The following is a 22046-nucleotide window of genomic DNA, read 5'->3' as shown; positions in this document are numbered from 1 at the left end:
TCCCATGGCGCTATTTCAAAGAAGAGGGAGTATCCCTGGTATCCTGGGCCAATATTTATCCCTCAATCGACCTCACTAAAAACAGATTATCTGCCCAATAAACTGAAACGTTAACTTTGTTTCTATTGTCACATATATTGCCTGACCTGCCGAGTAATTCAAACAGTTTTTAGTTTGTTTTTTAAAATTTTTAGTTTTAGTTTTTTTTTATTTTTAGTTTTCCAGTATTGCAATATTTTGCTTATGCCCTTAAAGGAGGCATGTGTCCTTCTGGGTTTGATCTGTAACCAGTGACCCCGCTGAGCAGCAATTCAGCATCGAACATTTTCATTTCCATCCATACATAGGATTGGAGGAGCAGGTACTGGTGACCAGGGTAGCAATTGGTTACATAGAACTGCGTGGGATTTACAGCACAGAATCAGGCCATTCAGCCAAGAGTTCTGTGCCAGTGCTTATGCTCCACGCCAATCTCCTCCCACCCTTCTTCTCACTCTACTGGGGACAAGTAGCAGAATGAATGGAGGCAGAAAGCAGAGAGTGGGGATTAAAGATTCACCAGAATAAAATCAAGGCCAAAAGGATTAAAATTCTGTCCAGCTTTGATGCAGCAAGTAGGGAAAAACTATTTCCCTTGGCAACAAGGACAGAAAAAGTAAGTACCCAGAAACATAGAAGCAGGAGTAGATCATTTGGCCCTTTGAGCACGTTTCGCCATTCAATATGATCATGGCTGATCCTCTATCTCAACACCATACTCCCGCTCTCTCCCCATTCCCCAAATGCCTTGAGTGTCCAGAAATCTATTTCCTTCATAAATAGTGACTTAAATAAGTGACTTAGCTTACACAGCCCTCTATGGTAGAGAATTCCACAGGTTCACTACACTGTGAGTGAAGAATTTTCTCCTCATCTCAGTCCTAAAGGGCCTAACCTGAGATTATGATCCCTTGTTCTAGACCCCCCCCCACCCCCCAGCCAGAGGAAATATCATCTCTGCATCCAGTCTATCCATTCCAGTCAGAGCTTTTATACATTTCAATGAGATCCCCTCTCATTCTTCTAAACTCCATTAAATAGAGGCCTAGTCAGCCCAATTCTCTTTATATGACAATTCTGCTATCCCAGGAATCAGTCTGGTGAACCTTCGCTGCACTCCCTCTATAGCATGTATATCCTTCCTTAAGTAAGGAGACCAAACCTGCATACAATACTCCAGGTGTGGTCTCACCAAAACCCTGTATAGCTGCAGTAAGACATCCTTGCTCCTGTACTCAAGTCTTCTCGCAATGAAGGCCAACATACCGTTTGCCTTCTTAATTCTTGCTGCACATGCATGCTTACTTTAAGTGATTGGTGTACAAGGACACCCAGGTAGGTTCATTTGTACATCAATATTTCCCAATCTATTACCATTTAAATAATACTCTGTCATTCTGTTTTTCCTACTAAAGTGGATAACTTCACACTTATCCCTATTATACTGCATCTGCCATGTATTTGCCCATTCACTCAACTTGTCTAAATTGTAAGGAACATATCTTTTTATTTCTGATGGACTGTTGTAAGGAACATATCTTTCTATTTTCTGTTGGGCTGTGGATTAGAATTACAATGGCTGCAGGTTGAAAGAGATGTCCACTGCAACAGGATTAGAGATATATACAATGTTGCAGTCCTGGGACAAAGTGTGCCATGAAAGACAGAATGGTGCCAGAAATTAATTCAGACACATCATCTTAATTGGCTCCTGACCAGGGTTTTGTGTGGCAGCAGTGTGCAGCAGAAAGCTCCTGGCCTGCAAAGAGAAAACATCTAAAATCTCTTAACCTCATATCTCTATAACCTGCTCTCTTGAAGGAAACCCCTGTAAAAAGGAAAAGGAGAAAACCACTGTTAGAGACATTGAAAAGCAAGTTCTCAACCAGTGAACTAAATACTGAAAGTGCTGGAAGACCACCTCGTGTCATGAACAAGAACTGAAAGGAATTTGGAAGACATCATTCAAAAATCAACCCATTGAATCCTGTACTCCAGATTGGTGCTATTGAACTGTTTTATCCCATCCTTAAAATCCATGTTTTGTATGTCTTATGTGTTGTGTGTGTGTGCATATTTGTATAGGGATTTAAGAAGGGGGTAGAGGTTAAGTTATAATGTTGAAGTTAGCAGTCCATATTTCTTTCTTTTGCCATTAGTTAACAACAATTTTTCAATAAATTTACTTATTAAGTTTACAAACCTGGTGCTCGTATTTTATTAACCTAAATTAAACAGATAGGTAGAATTGGGGCAATCTGGTGGTTTGATCAAACTTCTTTCACATTTGTAGTGGCTCGGGGAACAGTGGGGCTTGATATTACTGTGCACTATTCCCAGTGAGTTGTGACAAAGTTTGGGGGCTTGGGTCTGGGATATTTTGGAACAAAAGATAATGACGATTTGGGTGTAGATTTAGTAATTAATAAAAGCTAAAGGAAAACACCAGGTTTGTACTGTTAAAATAAGATGACGCTGGAAACTGCTAAAGCTTTCCTGCAAGTGGAAGAGATGCCCCTGACAATTTTACAAGGGACCCCAAAAGCCAGGTTAATCGAATTAGCAAGTAAAGGGTAGGATTGCCTGTCAAAGCTAGGAAGGCAGAGATAATCGAGGAGACGGCACAGCATTTGAAATTGGAACGAATACCCGAGAGGCTGAGTTCTTCAAGGGGTGGTTCATTGGAAAGGGCTCAAATTCAGTTGCAAATGAAAAAAATGGAACTAGAGTCAGCAGACAGGGAAAGAGAGAGAGCATTCCAAAGGGAACAGGCAGAAAGGGCATTCCAAAGGGAACACGCAGAAAAGGAAAGAGACAGGACATTTCAAAGAGAGTTAGAAATGGTGATTAGAAAAGGAAGAAAGAGAAAAAGAGAGAGAATTCCAGCATACAATGATGACAGTTAAAAAAGAGACACCAGTAGATGAAGCAGTACTTACTTCCAGATCAGAACCCAGTGGGGAGATGTTTAAATTTATACAAGCTCTTCCAAAATTTGAGGAAAGTGATGTTTAAGCATTCTTTATTTCATTTGAGAAAATAGCTAAACAGAAGAACTGGCTGAATGAAAGCTGGACATTGCCCATGCAGAGCAAATTGACAGGTGGTGCACAAGAAATTTATGTTTCACTGTCAAAGGAGGGATTATGATGTGGTGAAAAAGGCCATTTTGAGTGCATATGAGTTGATCCCTGAAACACACAGACAAAAGTTTCAAAATTTATGGAAACAGCCTGTGCAAACTTACATTGAATTTGAAAGGATTAAGTAAAGTAGTTTTGACAGGTGGATACGAGCATTAGGAGTTGAAACTACCTATGAAGTTCTCAGAGAGACCATTCTCTTGGAAGAATTTAAAAACTCCCTACCTTCTGCAATAAGAACACATGTGGAAGACCAAAGAGTTGCAACAGCTAGACAGGCAACAGTAATGGCTGACGATTATGAGCTGATCCATAAAACTAAACCTTTTTTCCATCACCCCCATAAATTTGAAAAGGATAGAAAGTTGGAGAGTGAAAGGAAGGCAAGTAGCCAGGGTAAAGAATGGATAGCTGGGAATACTTTGAGATCTCCTTCCCAGATCAGGAAGGAAGATACTGAGGGTGGAAGTGAAACTCAAAGGCCTACGTGTTTCCATTGTAATAAAGTGAGACACATTTGTTCAGAATGCTGGAAGTTGCGAGGGAAGCCCATGGGACTTTATAGAGTTTGTAAGAGTGAGTTCAAAAAGTAAACTCAAAAAGAAAATGCCAATGGATCAAATTGTAGCTTTAACTACAAATAAGGGTCTGGAGGTAAACACTGCTGTGAATGCAGGTGAAGTGAATGCAGGTGAAGTGAATAAGGTAGAGATGTAAAGGCTTTTTGTTTGAAGGAAAGATAACCCCTTTTTCATCAAGTGATGCAGCTAAACCCATAACTATATTAAAGGACACGGGAGCTACTCAAACTCTTTTGCTGGAGAAGGACCTAGTTTTCCTCCAAAGAGTTCAATGAAAGCTAAAGTATTGGTAGACAGGATAAGTGGAGAGTATATCCCGGTTCCATTGTACAAAGTGCAATTGAAGTGTGATTTGTTGCCTGGATCGGTGGTTGTAGGAGTGGTTAAGAAATCACCTGTGGATGGAGTTGATTTACTTCTGGGGAATGATTTAGCAGGAGTGAAGATTATAGTTTCGCCCATAATTACAGCAAGTCTGAGATAGGCTAAAGAGACTAAAGGTACAGTTACAAGAACAAGTTCCTGGTATTTTTCCATCATGTGTGGTGACCAGAGCAATGGCTAAACAAATTCCATCACCAGAGGTCAAAGTAATACAACAAGCAGATGTTAGAATAGCCAAAACTTTCTTTAAGGATGAGAATAATTCAAAGGAAGTGTTTGGCATTGATTGAGGCTCAGAAAGCAGATCCAGAGTTAAATAAGTTAGCACAGTCTGCTTACACTGAAGCTGAGGTGGAAGGAGTTCTGGAGTGCTATTACATTAAAAACGAAGTTCTGATGAGGAAGTGGAGATATCCTCACAGACCTGTGGATGAGGAGTGGACGGTTGTTCATCAGATATTGGTACCGCCCAAATATCATAAGGAGATATTGCAAATAACACATAAAATCCCTGTGGCAGGGCATGTAGGAATACGGAAAACTCAAGCATCGATAAACAGGCATTTTACCTGGCCAAGACTTCATAAGGACGTAGTGCAGTTTTGTAAAACGTGTTATTCATGTCAGGTAGTAGGTAAAACTCAGCAGTAATCAAACCAGCACCTTTAATACCCCTACCAGTTTTTGAAGAACCATTCAATTGGGTATTGGTAGATTGTGTAGGTCCATTACCCAAAACAAAAGTGGGACATCAGTAAATCCTTACAATCATGGATATGACAACCTGATTTCCAGAAACTATTCCTTTAAGGACAATAACAGCTAAGGTGGTAGTGGAAAAGTTAATTCAGTTTTTCATTTGTTATGGCCTAGAAACTGAAATACAATGTGACCAAAGTTCTAAATTCATGTCTAAAATTTTCCAGGACATAATCAGCAGTTTGGGTATCAAACAAATAAAGTCTACCGCCTATCACCCACAGATACAGGGAGCTTTAGAGAGATACCATCATTGATAGACTCTCAAAACCATGATTAAGACCTATTGTCATGAATACCCAAAGGATTGGGACAAAGGATTAGATTTCTTATTATTTGCTACCAGAGATTCTCTGAATGAATCCACTGGATTTAGTCCATTTGAATTTGATCTATGGTCATGAAATAAGAGGTCCATTAAAAGTGATTAAGGAAAGGTTCCTAAAACAGAAAGACGAATCCTCCATGTTGGATTACATGTCCATGTTTCTAGAAAGACTCACAGGAGCATGTAAAGTAGCACGAGAGCACTTAAAAATTTCCCAAGCCAAAATGAAAGAATGGGCAGAGAAACATGCGACAACTAGAACGTTCCAAGCAGGAGATAAAATATTGGCATTATTACCTTTGCACTTGAACCCCTGAAAGTGAAATTCAATAGCTCCTATAAGATGGTTAGGAGAGTTAGCAAAGTGACTTATCTGATAGATACTCCTGAGCACAGGAAGAAGAAATGGCTATGTCACATAAATATGTTGAAGCAACATCATCGCAGAGAAGATGATAAGACAGAGCAAATGTGCCAAGTGGTAGGAGTCATGGAGGATGACAGGGACAGTAAGGGCAAGGTAGAAGGAGAAGTAGACAGTGCCCAAAGTGAACCTCCTACAATTTGACTAGCCAATACGACAATACTGGGACAGTTAGACACTGTGTACTCATAGTTAGAGGAAGAACCAAGGAAAGATCTAATAAGGTTACTTAAGAAGTATAAGGGAATTTGTAGGGATACACCTGGATGTACTACATTAGCTAAACATGATGTGGAGACAGAGACTTAGTGCTGATAAAGCAACATCATTATCAGTTGAGTCCAGAAAACAGGCTCAATTAGAAACAGAGATCCAATATATGCTGGACAATCAATTGATTGAGCCTAGCCAAAGTGGCTGGAGTTCTCCTGTAGTATTGATTCCTAAGCCGGCTGGATCCATTAAACTTTGCATAGACTACTGGAAAGTGAATGTAGTAACAAGGACAGAGATTTGTACCCAATTCCTTGGTTAGAAGATTGCATCGATAGGGTTGGCAGTGCCCCGTTTCTTTCTAAAATTGATCTGTTGAAGGGATACTGGCAAGTGCCATTAACATTAAAGGCCAAAGAAATATCCGCCTTTGTTAAACTAAGTGGGTTGCATCAATGTCTAGTCATGCTATTTGGGTTTAAAAACACCCCAGCTACATTTCAGAAATTTATGAACCAAGTCATAGCTGAAGTACCTAACTGTGTGGTTTATTTAGATGATCTCGTAATATATTGTAACACATGGGAAGAACATATAAAGCAATTAGAGGACCTGCTTAAACAATTGCAGTTGGCTGGCTTTGTCATAAATCTGGCCAAAAGCAAATTTGCAAAAGCGAGGGTAACTTACCTAGGTTACATCGTAGGACAAGGGCAAGTGTTGCCAAGAACAGCAAAAGTGAACGCATTAATAGAATTTTCCATTCCAAAACTAAAAGAGAAATCCTGAGATTTTTAGGAATGTGTGGGTTTTATAGGAAGTTTGTGCCTAATTTCAGCACAATAGCTGTACCTCTCACCAATTTGCTAAGAAAACAGGCATAAGTGGTATGGTCAGCGGAATGCCAAGCAGCCTTTGAAAAACTGAAGGCAATCTTAATAAATGAACCAGTGTTGGCCACCCCTGACTTTACCAAACCTTTTAAAATGGTTAGCGACTTGGGGTTGGTGCAGTCCTATTACAAGATGATCAATTAGGGATAGAGAAGGGGTACTTTTTCCAAGAAACTAAATCAATATCAGAGGAAGTAATCTACAGTAGAAAAAGAAACTCTAGCATTGTTGTTGTCTCTTCAACACTTTGAAGTTTACGTCCAGCACAATAACAAAGAAACACAAATCTACACTGATCATAATCCGCTGGCATTGATTGAAAAGCTTAAAACTTGAAATGCAAAATTGTTTAGCTGGAGCCTATTGATTCAACTGTTCAATGTAAAGATTGTTCACATTGCCGGTAAAGATAATGTGATCGTGGATGCATTGCCCCAGGTGTAGAATACTAAAATAAGTTAAAGGAGTAAGAAATGCTGAAGATTGCATAAGGGTGGGGGGGACGAATGAAAGTAAGTCTCGCGTTTTGTTGCCCATGTGTCATACCTTTCTGAAATGGTGTTACATTTCTTTTAAGGGTGGAGGCATGTAAGGAACATATCTTTTTATTTCTGTTGGACTGTTGTAAAGAACATATCTTTTTATTTTATGTTGGATTGTGGATTAGAATTACAATGGCTGCAGGTTGAAAGACATGTCCACTGCAACAGGATGAGAGATATATACAATGTTGCAGCCTTGGAACAGAGTGTGCCATAAAAGACAGGATGGTGCCAGAAATGAGTCCTGGACCAAGCGAGCTGCCTGACACTAGCATTTTAATTGACTTCTGACCAGGTGACCAGGGCTTTGTGTGTGGAGCAGAAAGCAGCAGAGAGCTCCTGGCCTGCAAAGAGAAAACATCTAAAATCTCTTTTCCTCATATCTCTGTAACTTGCCCACTCTCTCTGAGGAAAACACTGTAAAAAGGAAAAAGAGAAAACCACTGTTAGAGACATTGAAAAACAAGTTCTCAACCAGTGAACTAAATACTGAAAGTGCTGGAAGACCACCTCGTGTCATCAACAAGAACTGAAAGGAATTTGGAAGACATCGATCACAATCAACCCATTGAATCCGGTACTCCAGATTGGTGCTATTGAACTGTTTTATCTCACCCTTAAAATCCACGTTTTGTGTGTCATGTGCATCGTGTGTGTGTGTGCATATGTGTATGTGTGTCGGGATTTAAGAAGGGGGTAGAGTTTAAATTATAGTGTTAGAAGTTAGCAGTTCATATTTCTTTCTTTTGCCACTAGTTAAAGACAATTTGTTCAATAAACAGGTATTTACTTATTAAGCTTACAAACTTGGTACTCATATTCTGTTAACCTAAATTAAACAATTCTGTAGGATTGGGGCAATCTGGTGGTTTGATCAAACTTCTTACACATTTGTCGTGGCTCAGGGAACGTGGGGCTTGATATTACAGCGCTCTATCCCCAATGAGTCATGATAAAGTCACCTTGAACCCTCTTAACATCATCTTCACCACTCACATTCCAACCGAGTTTGGTGCCATCCGCAAACTTGGAAATATTACATTTGGTTCCCTCATCCAAATCATTGATATGTATTGTGAATAGCTGGGGCCCAAGCACTGATCCCTGTGGTACCCCACTAGTCACTGCCTGCCATTTCGAAAAAGACCCATTGATTCCTACTCTCTGTTTCCTGTCTGCTAACTAATACTCAATCCATGCCAATATATTACCCCCAATCCCATGTGCGTCACACTAAACTCCTATGTGGGACTTGATCAAAAGCTTTCTGAAAATCCAAATACACCACATCCACTGGTTCTCCCTTACCTATTCTGCTAGTTACATTCTCAATAAACTCCAATAGGTTTGTCAAACATGATTTCACTTTCATAAATCCATGCTGACTTTGTCTAATCCCGTTGATATTTTCTAAGTGTCCTATTATCACATCCTTTACAATAGACTCTAGCATTCTCTCTACCACTGCTATTAGGCGTGGTCTGTAATTCCATTTTTCCCTTCATCCTTTTTTAAAGATGCAGTTTATCTGAGTGCAGAAAGATCAAGTCTCTGAGAATTTGGTAAATGAGGGAATTTGGTGCATTGAAGGGGGAGGTGCTGTTCTGATTTTTTACAAAAAATGAGTGGTCCAAGTGAGGGAACCAGATATAGTGAGCCCTGAGAGCAAAAATCTGGAGACATTAATTAGTTGAACAGTTGGGTGATTGGTTGGTGAGTTTTAAGAGTTTTTTTTTTCTCTCCAAACAGGGACCGTAGTACTGGGGAGATATAAATATTGTATTAAATTTATAACATACCTAGTTAAACTCCATAATATAATTACAGATAATTGTTGAGTGATATTTCTAAACTTGAAACCTCATTAGTTAAATAAAACACAATAAAGATGGCTGGGAAGGTGATATGTTGCAGCTGTAGCATGTAGGAGCTGGTGAAGACCTGTGTGATATATGGCAGCCGCAGTAAGTATCTGCAGCTCAAGGTTGAGGGTCTGGAGTCCGAACTTCGGACGCTGCAATGCACCAGGAAGGGGGAAAGTTACCTGGACACTTGTTCCAGGAGGCTGTCACATCCCCTAGGCTAGGTACTTCAGATTTGGTCCATGGTCAGGAACAGGAAGGTGTGACTGTAAGAGAGGCAGGTGTGGAGCTGCAGAAAGTAGCAATGGAAGAGCCTCAGCCCTTGCAATTGTCCAACAGGTTCAATGTTCTTGCAGTTTATGTGGACAAGAATAAGGACTGCAGAGAGGATGAGCAAGTTGACCACTAACCATGGTGCTGGGGGCCTTTTTAGTCGGGGGAGTTAAAAGGAATGTAGTTAGACATTATAGTGAGAGGGATAGATACTGTCCTCTGAAGCCTAGAGTGGAGTCCCGAATGCTGTGTTGCCTGCCCAGTGACAGGGTTAAGGGGCTGGAGAGGAACTTGGAATGGGAGGGGAATGTTGTGGTCCAAATGGGTGCCAACAACATAGGTAAGACCAAGAAAGAGGTCTGCTGAGGGACTATGAACTAAAAAGCAGAACCACAAAAGTAATAATCTTGGCACTTACTACATGAGTCATGAGCAAATTGGCATAGGGTAAATAAGATCAGAGGGTTGAATGTGTGGCTCAAAGATTGGAGTGGAAGAAATGGGTTTCAATTCATTGGCCACTGGCACCACTACTGGGTAAAGAGGGTGCTGTACCGTTGGGATGACCTTCAACTGAACTGTGATGGAACCAGTGTCCTGGCGAATTGTCTAACTAGGCCCACAGAGAGGGCTTTAAACTATTAGTGTGGGGGAGGGTTCATTTGAGGGGAAATAAGGGAAAGGCAATAGTACAGGGTAGTGATATGGGTAATGATGCTAAGAGTGTGACAGGAAGGGACAGGGCATACAAACATAAGAATGCAACAGCATATGAGGTCTGAGTAGGAAAAAATGTTAAAAAGACAGAATTAAAGGATCTTTACCCAAATGCACACAGCGTTTATAGCAAGATGGATGAATTGATTGCACAAATAGAAATAAATGAATATGATATGCTAGGCATAAACATGGTTGTGAAATTACCACAGCTGGGACCTGAATACTGATGGATGAGATCAGTATAGTAGTGAGAAATGACCTTGGTTCAGAGGATCAAGCTGTAGAATCCATTTAGATGCAGAGAAGAAATGGCAATGGAAAGAGGTCACCTATCTCCATCTCCGCCTCAGTCCTGAAAAACTGACCCAAACATTTGTTACTTCCAGGCTCAAGCTGACTCGAAATGTTAACTCTGTTTCTCTCGCCACAGGTACCAGCAGACCTGATGAGTTTTTCCAGCATTTTCTGTTTTTATTTCATAATTCCAGCATCAGCAGTATTTTGCTTTTATTAAGTATTCTATTGCTATCCTGGCCATGCCCATTTTCCACTCACCTCCTGACTCCCCAGAGCTTGTCTGCCATCTACAAGACACAAGTGAGTAGTGTGATGAAATACTCTCCATTTGCCTGGATGAATGCAGATCCAGCTACACTTAAGAAGCTCAACAGCATCCAGGGCAAAGCAGCTCGCTTGATTGGTACCCCATGTACGACATTCAATATCCTCTCCCTCCACCACCAATGAACTGTAGCAGCAGTGTGTACTGTATACAAGATGCACTGAAGCAACTCACCAAGGTTTCTTGATTAGCATTTTCCAAACCCGCAACCTCTACCACCTAGAAGGACAAGGGCAGCAGATGCATGGAAACACCACCACCTGCAAGTTCCCCTCCAAGCCAAACACCATCCTGACTTGGAATTTTCTCACCATTCCTTCGCTGTCGCCGGGTCACAATTATGGAATTCCCTGACCAACAGCACTGTGGGTGTACTTACATCACATGGACTGCAGCGGTTCAAGAATGCATGGGCAATAAAAATGCTGGCCTGGCCAGTGACACCCACATCCCATGTGTCATGAAGATATTAATGTATATAATGTTATTGGAAATTGTTTTAAATTGGACTTGTAGGGTATGTGTCTGTGGGTGTGAGTGTGTGTATCTTAATTGGATTGAAGCCAGCTAGCCTGGGTGCTTTAATGTATAGTAGCTTTGAGATGTTAAACAGTATGCTAAAGAGTACATTTGCATTTTGTTGAATAAACCATTCAAAGACTGGGCGTGAAATCTTGCACCTAGCTAGGAGACACCAAACAATATGTTTATATTACTAATAAAATTAGTACTATGAAAGGGGTTTATTGTTGGAAGAAGTGGAATTCAAAGGGCCTGGTGACACAATGAGAATTTATATTCAAGGGAAGGCTAGGTATATACAGAAAAATAGTTTTGTGTGTGATTCGGAGGCATGAAAGATCTAAGCCTTTAAGCCTACAACTGTGCAAAGGAACCAAATTGAAAGGAACCTCATTTTGAATTCGTAAGATAAAATGTGCTTTGCCTGGTGTCTGTTTAAGTCTATGGGCAGAATTTTCTGCCTGTCGGGCGGGCGGGCCCGACCCAATCTCTGGCGGGTGGGGAGCCGATCCCTGCTGGAGAAGTGGGCCCCGCCGCCATTTTAAGTGGGTGGCCCAATTAAGGCCCGCCCAGCATGACATCCGCTGAGAAGCGCTAAGCGCTATGCACTTCCTGTGCGGGTGGGGGGGTGGGGGGGGGGGGGTGGTTCCCCAAATGTGAGAGTGCGCTCTTTTGCGCATGCGCACGAATGAGCACACATCTCCCTGAGGCTAAGTGCTGCCTCAGGGAGATCACTGAAAGTTTTTCAAACTTTAAAAATAGAAAAATAAAAAAATCATTAGCATGTCCCCTCATGTGACAATGTCGCACGAGATGGGACATGTTGATAAATTTCACTCAAACTTTAATAAACTTTTTTAAACCCTACATGAAACCTCATCCCGATGAGGTTTCATGTTTTTTCAGAAGCCCGCCGGGCTCCTGGCCTGCCCACCAACCTTAAGGTTGGACGGGCAGGTCATTTAATTGTTTTAATTACCCTGTCAATGGCCTCAATTGGCCATTGACAGGTCAACGGGAGGGCAGCTGATCTCGCTGTGCCCCTGCCTGCCTGAAGATTTAAATGGGGCGGGTTCCCCCCAACGTCATCCTGCATCATTTTGCCGTCGGTGAGCGGGCCCCGCCCCCAACTCGCCGATGGAAAAATTCAGCCCTATGGGTTATTGTTGCCTTGGGGAAGATTACCTGGGAGTGATTAATTTGGGGATTTATTTAATAGTTATTATAGTAGTAATTTGTAGAGACATGTATGTGTTTAATTTGTTGTTAAATTAATAAATGTTTACTTTCGTTTATATAAAAAACCTCTCGCGGCCTGATGGGTTTTATTCCTGAATTCAGAGCTGCATCTCAAACATATCTTGAAAATATAGATTATGACAGTTGTTTAAAGTTTCCATTTGGGATTTTAAATAACTCAGCCTTTACCAACTGCTGCGTCATAACACATGAAAGACTTAAAAAATCCATAAACTTAAGCTCAGTCAAAACTCTGCTGACTGTATTCTAACTCACATCAAGTCCCATTCACCCTATGCTCGTGACCTACATTGGATCCCAGTCCGCAAAGACTTTATTTTAAAATCCTCATCCTTGTTTTCAAATCCTCAATGGCCTCACCCTTTTCCACCTGAACTCCTCTCACTTCCTCCAAATAAAAGGTGTGGCTATGGGTACCCGCATGGGCCCCAGCTATGCCTGTCTCTTTATGGGGTATGTGGAACATTCCTTGTTCCAGTCCTACTCCAGCCCCCTTCCACAACTCTTTCTCCGGTACATCGATGATTACTTTGGTGCTGCTTCGTGCTCTCGTCGGGACTTGGAAAAATTTATTAATTTTGCTTCCAATCTCCACCCCTCCATCATTTTCATGTGGTCCATCTCTGACACTTCCCTTCCCTTCCTTGACCTCGCTGTCTCAATCTCTGTCCACCAATATCCATTACAAGCCTACCGACTCCCACAGCTACCTTGACTACAGCTCCTCACACCCCGCTTCCTGTAAGGACTCCATCCCATTCTCTCAGTTCCTTCGCCTCCGTCGTATCTGTTCCGATGATGCTACCTTCAAAAACAGTTCCTCTGACATGTCCTCCTTCTTCCTTAACCGAGGTTTTCCACCCACGGTCGTTGACAGGACCCTCAACCATGTCCGGCCCATCTCCCTCGCATCCGCCCTCACGCCATCTCCCCCCTTGTCCTCACTTATCACCCCACCAGCCTTCGCATTCAAAGGATCATCCTCCACCATTTCCACCAACTCCAGCATGATACCACTACCAAACACATCTTCCCTTCACCCCCACTGTCGGCATTCCGTAGGGATCGTTCCCTCCGGGACACCCTGGTCCACTCCTCCATCACCCCCTACTCCTCAACCCCCACCTATGGCACCACTCCATGCCCACGCAAAAGATGTAACACCTGCCCCTTCACTTCCTCTCTCCTCACCGTTCAAGGGCCCAAACACTCCTTTCAAGTGAAGCAACATTTCACTTGCATTTCCCCCAACTTAGTCTACTGCATTCGTTGCTCCCAATGCGGTCTCCTCTACATTGGAGAGACCAAACGTAAACTGGGCGACCGCTTTGCAGAACACCTGCGGTCTGTCCGCAAGAATGACCCAAACCTCCCTGCTGCTTGCCATTTCAGCACTCCACCCTGCTCTCTTGCCCACATGTCTGTCCTTGGCTTGCTGCATTGTTCCAGTGAAGCCCAACGCAAACTGGAGGAACAACACCTCATCTTCCGACTAGGCACTTTACAGCCTTCCGGACTGAATATTGAATTCAACAACTTTAGGTCTTGACCTCCCTCCTCCATCCCCACCCCCTCCTCCCTCTGTTTCTTCCCCCTTCCTTTCATTTTTTTTCCAATAAATTATATAGATTTTTCTTTTTCCCTCCTATTTCCATTATTTTAAAATATTTTTAAATCTTTTATGCTCCCCCCACCCCCACTAGAGCTATACCTTGAGTGCCCTACCATCCATTCTTAATTAGCACATTCGTTTAGATAATATCACCAACTTCGACACCTATGTGTTCTTTTGTTTTGCTGTCTGTTACATCTTTTGATGATCTGCTTCTATCACTGCTTTTGCCTACAACCACACTACCCCCCTCCACTTCTCTCCCCCCACCTAACACCGTCTCCCGCCCCCCCTCCCCCCCCACCCCCCACCCAACCGCCCGCCCCACCACCACCTTAAACCAGCTTATATTTCAACCCTTCCTGGGATTCACCTAGTTCTGTCGAAGGGTCATGAAGAGTCGAAACGTCAACTCTTTTCTTCTCCACTGATGCTGCCAGACCTGCTGAGTTTTTCCAGGTAATTTTGTTTCAGTTGTACTAGTGCTGTGCATTCTTTGAACTCAATAATGTTAGCACCCTACATTCTCTGGAATTGGTAATGTCAGCACTGTATATTGTTAAAGACAGAAGTGGGGGTCAATTAAAACAGCCCTGATTTTTCCTCTTGCCACCTGTCTGTAAATAGTAAGGTGTTTTGATTTTGATTTGCTTTTAGTGGTGGCATATTTCCCAACCCCTCAGTTTTGGTGTGATTCAATTTTTAGTAATAACCCTGCAGCAAACTCAATATAGGACGAACACAAAGAGTTAGTTTATTTGCACTCACTCAAACATAGGAGAAGGGTAGCAACTCCTTTGCACTTATACAGTAAAAGAGGGATAGAGAAAAGAACGATTTACAGGGCAAAGACATGGAGAAAATAATTATTGTTTCACATGAGTCAGAGTCCAGAATCAAAGTCCAAGGAGGTATTCCTTCACGGAGGTCAACTGGCTGAAAGCCACTGCTGTATAATCCACTTTTCCAGTGCAGTTGACTTTACACGTGAAGATAGGCATGCAAAGATGAGTCTTGTAGGTGCAGGAGTTCCAGTGGTTTTCTTTATTCATTCATGGGATGTGGGCATCGTTGACTAGGCCAGTATTTATTGCCCATCCCTAAGTGCACTTATTCAGAGGGCATTGCTGTGGGTCTGGAGTCACATGTAGGCCAGACCAGGTAAGGATGGCAAATTTCCTTCCCTAAAGGGCATTAGTAAACCAGATGGGTTTTTACGACAATAGCAATGGTTTCATGGTCATCATCAGAATTTTAATTCCAGATTTTTATTTAATTCAAATTTCACCATCTGCTATGATGAGAGTTGAATCTGGGATCCCAGAGTATTACTCTGGGTCTCTGGAATACTAGTCCAGTGAAAATACGACGATGCCACCACCTCCCCCTAGATGGGGCCAGGTATTCAATTCGGGCAGCTGTTTGTAGATGCTAAGAAGGCAGAATGAGTTTTCAGTACAGCAAAGCAATATAACTGGTTTCACCAGCTAGAGGTTCATGTCACATGACTCCCAACTCTATACTCTGGCTTTGACAAAGAGTGTGTATCCCTTTGTCTAGGTCCCAGAGATTGTTAAATGTTCTGACTATTAAGTCTTGAAAGGAAGGCTGCAGGGCCCTTTGCCTCACAGCTGAATAGGCTCTGGTTAGCCTGCCTGGCTTATGAAATGCAAATGGCCTTCGTATGGTTTGCTTTGAATTTGGTCTCTGCAGCCTCCCAGAGGGGCTCATTAGTGTCTCTTCAGAGATAATGGGCAGAATTTTGCCCTTGGTGGGCGGGCTTGGCATGGGCAGGCAGGGGCGGTTGGGAAGCCAACTGCCGCCTGTGATCGGCACCACACTGAGATTTCATGCTGGCAGGCCAATTAAGGCCCACCAAGTGTGAAACGCGAGCAGCAGCGCTGGGCACTGCCTTTTAATTGTTGGCAGGTGCACTGCAAGCTCCGGCACGCCAACACCGATCAACCTATTGCACAACTGCATGTTGACATTGGCCGCTCGGCTGACATCAACGTGTGCCATTTCACACTTGAGGGGTAAAAACAAAAAACTGCGGATGCTGGAAATCCAAAACAAAAACAGAAATACCTGGAAAAACTCAGCTGGTCTGGCAGCATCAGCGGAGAAGAACAAAGTTGATGTTTCGAATCCTCATGACCCTTCAACAGAACTAAGTAGGAATAGGAAAGGGCCCACCAGAGCTACATTTCTCGTCCTGCTCTCCAATCTTAATTAGCACATTCTTTTAGATAATATCAACACCTTCAACACCTTTTTGTTCTTTTGTCTGTGACATGTTTTGGTTATCTGCTCCTATCACTGCTTGCTTGTCCCAACAACCACCCCCCACCCCCCACCCCCCCCCCCACACACCCCCAAACCAGCTTATATTTCACCCCTTTCCTATTTCTTAATAACCAGGTAATTCTGTTTTTGTTTCACGCTTGAGGGGGTTGGGCGTGCACTTGCCCGCTAAACGAAAAAATTTGCCCAATGGGGTGCAAGTTTCTGTGATACTCCATGGTAGCTCCTTTTGTTTGAGAGTCACAGGTGGACATAACTTCAACCATTCTAAGGTTTTTGTTCACAAGATCATAAGATGTAGGAGCAGAAGTAGAACAATTGGCCCATTGAGTCTGCTCCCCCATTCAATGAGATCATGGCTGATCTGATAATGCTCAATTCCACTTTCCTGCCTTTTCCCCATAACCCTTGATTCTCTTACTGGTAGAATTAATGACCCAACCTCTACAGCCCTCTGTAGTAAAGAATTCCTCAGATTCACTACCCTCTGAAATTCCTCCTCATCTCTGTCTCAAATGGGCACCCCTTACTCTGAGATTATGCCCTCTAGTCCTAGACTCTCCCACTAGAGGAAAGCTTCCTCTCAGCATCTATCCTGTCAAGACCCCCAAAAACCTTATATGCTTCAATAAGGTCACCTCTCATTCTTCTAAACTCCAATGAGTACAGGCACAACCTACTCAACCTCTCTTCATAAGAAAATCCCTCCATGCCTGACATCAACCTAGTGAACCTTCTCTGGACTGCTTCCGATGCCAGTATATCTTTCCTTAGATAAGGGGACCAAAACTGTTCACTGTATTCTAGGTATGGTCTATCTAGTATCTTGTATAGTTTTAGCAAGACTTCCCTATTTTTATACTCCATTCCCTTTGAAATAGAGGCTAACGTTCTGTTTGCCTCCTCTATAACCTATTGAACTTGTATGTTAGCTTTTTGTGATTCATGCATGAGGACCCCCAAATCCCCCTGTGCTGCAGCTTTCTGCAGTCTTTCTCCATTTAAATAATATTCAGTTCCTTTATTTTTCCTGCCAAAATGCATAACCTCACATTTATCCACATTATATTCCATCTGCCAAGTTTTTGCCCACTCATTTAACCTGCCTATATCCCTCTGTAGACTCTTTGTGTCATCCTCACAACTTGCCTTCCCATCTATTTTTGTGTCTCCTATCAATGTTATTGGTCCCAACGTGGATGACAGTGACTGGATCCCTCCTCTCCCACTCCAAGTTCCTCTCCAGCCCTGAGGAGATGTCCCTTACCCTGGCACTGGGCAGGCAACACAGTCTTCGGGACTCGCGCTCACAGCTGCAGAGAATAGTATCTATCCCCCTAATTATACTGTCCCCTACCACAACTACATTCCTATTTCTTCCCCCCACTTGAATGGCTCCCTGTACCATGGTGCCATGGTCAGTTTGTTCATCCTCCCTGCAGTTCCCACTCTCATCCACACAGCTTGCAAGAACCTTGTAACTGCTGGAAAATTGCAGAGGCCAAGGCTCCTCCATTGCTACTTTCTGGATCTCCAAACCTGCCTCACCTGCAGTCACACCCTCCTGTCCCTGATCACAGACCAAATTTGAATTACCTAATCTGAGGGGTGTGACCACCTCCTGGAGCAAAGTGTCCAGGTAACTTTCCCCCTCCATGAAGTGGTGCAAAGTCTGCAGCTTGGACTTCAGCTTCTCAACTTGGATCCGAAGATCCTCGAGCTGCAAACACTTACTGCAGATATTTTCACTCTGGATCACCTTGGTATCCAGCAGCCCCACATGCTACAGCAGCAACACATCACCCATCCTGCCATCACTATCATGTTTTATTTTATTTATTAATTAATTACGCTAGTATCCCTGCTCTTTACACTTGAAGAATCCCCGCCTTTTACACTTTATTGTAATTTTTTTTTTTACACCAGTATCAATCTTATACTTAAAAAACTAAATTTGCTTTGTACAAAATAAAAAATTAGACTTTCTTACCCAACAACTACATGCACTCAGTCCTGAATTAAACTGAGTTTGCTAGCTGAATTTACATACTCTTAACACAAAAGGCCTAGCTGAGTCACTTAATAAGGGTGCTTTTCAGCTGGTTCTTAACTAAGCTGCTCTTTCACCGGAACCCTTGAAAAAACCCTGTTTAAGGCTGGCAACTACAGAATTTAATTTCCTATCAAATCTCCTCCCAACCTTTGCATGTATTATAATGACATTTAAATAACAGAGTTGCATCATCCTGCATATCCTCAGTTATTCAGGCCATTGCAGCATTATGAACCAGGGCACCTGTTCACCCCTGATGTCTAATATTGCTATGGTGTTGGAGAGTTTTTAAAATTTTGGGAATTAACCATGAAGTTATCTATATTCATTTTATAACAATATAAGTGTGAGGTCTTGAACCCCTGACAATATTGTATGAACTCAATAGCCTGTCATTGACACATTTCAGACAAACAGATGCAGCCTAAAGATATTTATTCAAACTAGCAGAAGTGGTGTTCCACAGGGATTGATGGTGAGAACTCTGTTGTTTTAAAATTCTCATCCTTCTTTAACCCTCCATGTCCTTACCCCTCTCTATCTCTATAACTTCCTTCAGCCCTACAATCTTTCGAGATCTCTGAGCTCCTCTAATGTTGGCCTATCAGGGCAACCCAATTTTAATTGCTCTACCATTGGTGGCCATCCCTTCAGTTGCCTAGGTTCTATGCTCTGAAATTCTCTCCCTCAACACTCAATCTCTATATTTCTCTCCTCCTATAAGTTCTTTAAAATCAACCTCTTTTCCAAGCTTTTGGTCACTGGTCTAATGTCCTTATGTGGCTTGGTACCAAATTTTGTTAGATAATATTCCTGGGATATTTTGCTAAATTAAAATCTCTGTCTAAATGTGAGTTATTGTTGAGACTGGTGCTCAAATTCATGGATCTACAGGCAAATAGCACAGAGGCATTTCTGGCAAAGTTGTATAAGCGCACAAGGGAGAAATGAATAGAAGGTTATGCTGATAGGGTGAGATGGAGAAGGTTGGAAGGAAGCTTATACGGAACATAAACTATTAAGCAAGGACAATATTGGAAAGTAAGGCCTGGAAGAAAACTTCAATTAGGGGCAAGATGTTGCCATCTATGAGACAAATTTCAGTCTGTGTACACGTGCTCAGTGAACTCTAGGTACAGTACACTATAGCTCTATATCAAAATTTATTTCATGTTGGATATTTATAACCAGCATGGAGTGGAGACTTCAGTCCATGAGAAATGCTTGGGTCTTATTCAAAACTCCCAGACATGAAAACATCAGGTTCAAATTCGCTGCACCATCCAATCTCCATTTCCCTTAAATTGTGCAGTTAGACATGGGAAAAGGCATCTTTAATTCCTGACACCTGATAGGAAAACAGGTTCGAGGGGCTGAATGGCCTACTCATATTCCTGTGTACCCAAATGTCCTACAAGCACATATTCATGCAGGGATTAGCATTAGACATTCGCAAGTTGGCCCCTAATGGCACAGGGTGTAAATCAGCAGTGGCTGGACATTGATAGCAAACTGAATTTAAATGTCTACTCTTAAACCTGAGGATTTCTTTAAATTGAAAACCGGAGTCCTGACACGGAAAAGCTGCCTTTAATAAAATGTCCGGTCTTTCAAAATAAGCAAAATAATTTTATTCAAGGTAAAAAAAATAATTTAATACAAAAAGATTACGTTAAGAGAGAGGAGCCAGGTGAGGGTGGGGGCAAGCGAATGGACAGGAATGATGAGACTGGGCAGCGGGTGGGTGAGGTGCAGTCAGGCCCAAGGGTCCTTCCTCCTCACTGAGTATAGAGCATGTCCAGCAGTAGCTCCTTCATGTTTGCTGTCCCGATCACCGGCCTGAAGAAGAGCTCAACGATGAGGCTGGTGCTGATGGTTTTCAAGGCGGAGACGGTGAGTAAAACCCGAGCAAAGCGGCTGTTGTCCCTGGGAAGCAGAGGGACCAGGACCTCGTGCAGTGCACGCTGTGCTTCCCGCTGAAGGCTCTCAATGTAGGCAGGAGCTCGGAGTCCAGGCAGGTCTGCAAAAGACGAGGGAGTTAACAATGAGATGAGACCCAAAACGCAAGCAGGGAACACGGCACAGAGCAGGATGTGCGGAAACACGGCACGTCCGTCAGCCGCTGCTAGCAAAAGGATGAGTGCAACAGGTGGGGGAGCCTGCCTCCCAACTCGGAAACGCTAACCAGTCTTGTCTCTATCGCCGCTGCGGATTTGCTTTGCGTTTCCAGCATTTAGAGCTATTTCCTGTTTGCTAGCCTGATCTCTTGATCCATGACCATCGCCCGCCTCCCACCCCCACCCACTCCCAGCCAAACCCACCTCAATCCCCGGTTGGATCAGGCTTCACACGGATGGTGAATTTGGTGGGTTTTATCTGTCTGTCATGCTGAGCAGGGCAGTCGGACCCCAAATACTGAAAATGTCCTTAAATAATTAGGGGAAAAGGGAGGGAGGGGGTAACCTATCGTGGATTCTGAAGTGGAAAACACTACTCATTTATCCGGAAGTGTAAAGTATCCCTGATTGAGGATCTCCCAGATTTCGGACCACTCGCTGGTGCTCAAACTGCTGTTAACATGTTACTGCGATGGCAGAATTGTTGTTGGGCTCTCGGAGGTAAGGGTAATTTGTGATGGGCTTTGTGTAAAGGTACATTACAATTCTTTTGCTTCATTACACACACTGGAATAAAGAAAGCGGTTGTTTAGTTACCAGGGTTGAAGAGGATTGCTCCTTTCAGGTACGCATATTCCTTCGGGCTTAGGTCCAAGCCCCAGAATTTGTTCAGACACATTTTTATTCTCTGTACACCAGCAAGTGTTGGCTGCCTCCGCTCCTCTTCCTGCGTCTTGATCAGACCTGGTCCATTCAGTAAAATCTTCTTCAGCATGCTGTGGCCCGGGGTCTCTGTCACCTCGAAGCTCACCCTCTCCTGAGCCAATCCCAGCAGAAACAACGGGAGCCAGCAGCTCTCCAGCAGCAGCAACTGGTCTGCCCTGGGAAGATGGTGGAATGAAGGGAGGTTCCTCATAAAACTGACTGTCTTTACCAACACATCAGACACCGCCTGACACGTAACCTGTGGAGTCTTCAAGCATACCGTCCGCCTGGCTTCACAGGAGCAGCTGTGATGTGAGAACTCGCAGCAGGCCTTGAGGTCTCTCTGCTGGCTCAGGATAGTGTATAAGATCGCAGTCTGTCTCTTCCCAGAAGCACACTGACATTTATCGAGCAGAACATTGACACAAGCCATAACCGCCTCAGTGCCAAACCAGAACCACTCTGAATTTAGCACGCTGACTGTACTGGTGTTAGCAGCTCAAGGTAGTTTAAAGTGCTAATTTTAACTGGAAACCAAAATCCCTAACTCTTAACACTTCAAACTTTTGGAGCTGTGTTGTGCGGGAGTTGGCTGAGAATAGATCAGGTAGGCTCGCCAACAGCTCTCAGTGTATGTAGCACACGCTTCCACAGGCACCAACTGAGCTGCTTACACCTGAGACTATTTAT

General features: G+C 43.0%; 1 protein-coding gene across 1 annotated transcript; it reads right to left on the bottom strand.

Moving 5' to 3' along the window:
• Positions 1-20105: 20105 nt before the first annotated feature.
• Positions 20106-21789, bottom strand: LOC121291811 (nuclear receptor subfamily 0 group B member 2-like). The gene is made up of 2 exons (XM_041213396.1): positions 21249-21789; positions 20106-20554 (listed from the first exon to the last, which is right to left on the bottom strand). The coding sequence occupies exons 1-2, from the start codon at positions 21787-21789 to the stop codon at positions 20313-20315; spliced, it is 783 nt and encodes a 260-aa protein (XP_041069330.1). The 3' UTR covers positions 20106-20312.
• Between the last annotated feature and the right edge of the window lie 257 nt (positions 21790-22046).

This window comes from Carcharodon carcharias, chromosome 19 (genome assembly GCF_017639515.1).
Source record: "Carcharodon carcharias isolate sCarCar2 chromosome 19, sCarCar2.pri, whole genome shotgun sequence".
Taxonomy (NCBI): Eukaryota; Metazoa; Chordata; class Chondrichthyes; order Lamniformes; family Lamnidae; genus Carcharodon; species Carcharodon carcharias.
Note: the sequence above shows the minus strand (reverse complement) of the source record. Positions and strands in the feature narration are given on the sequence as shown.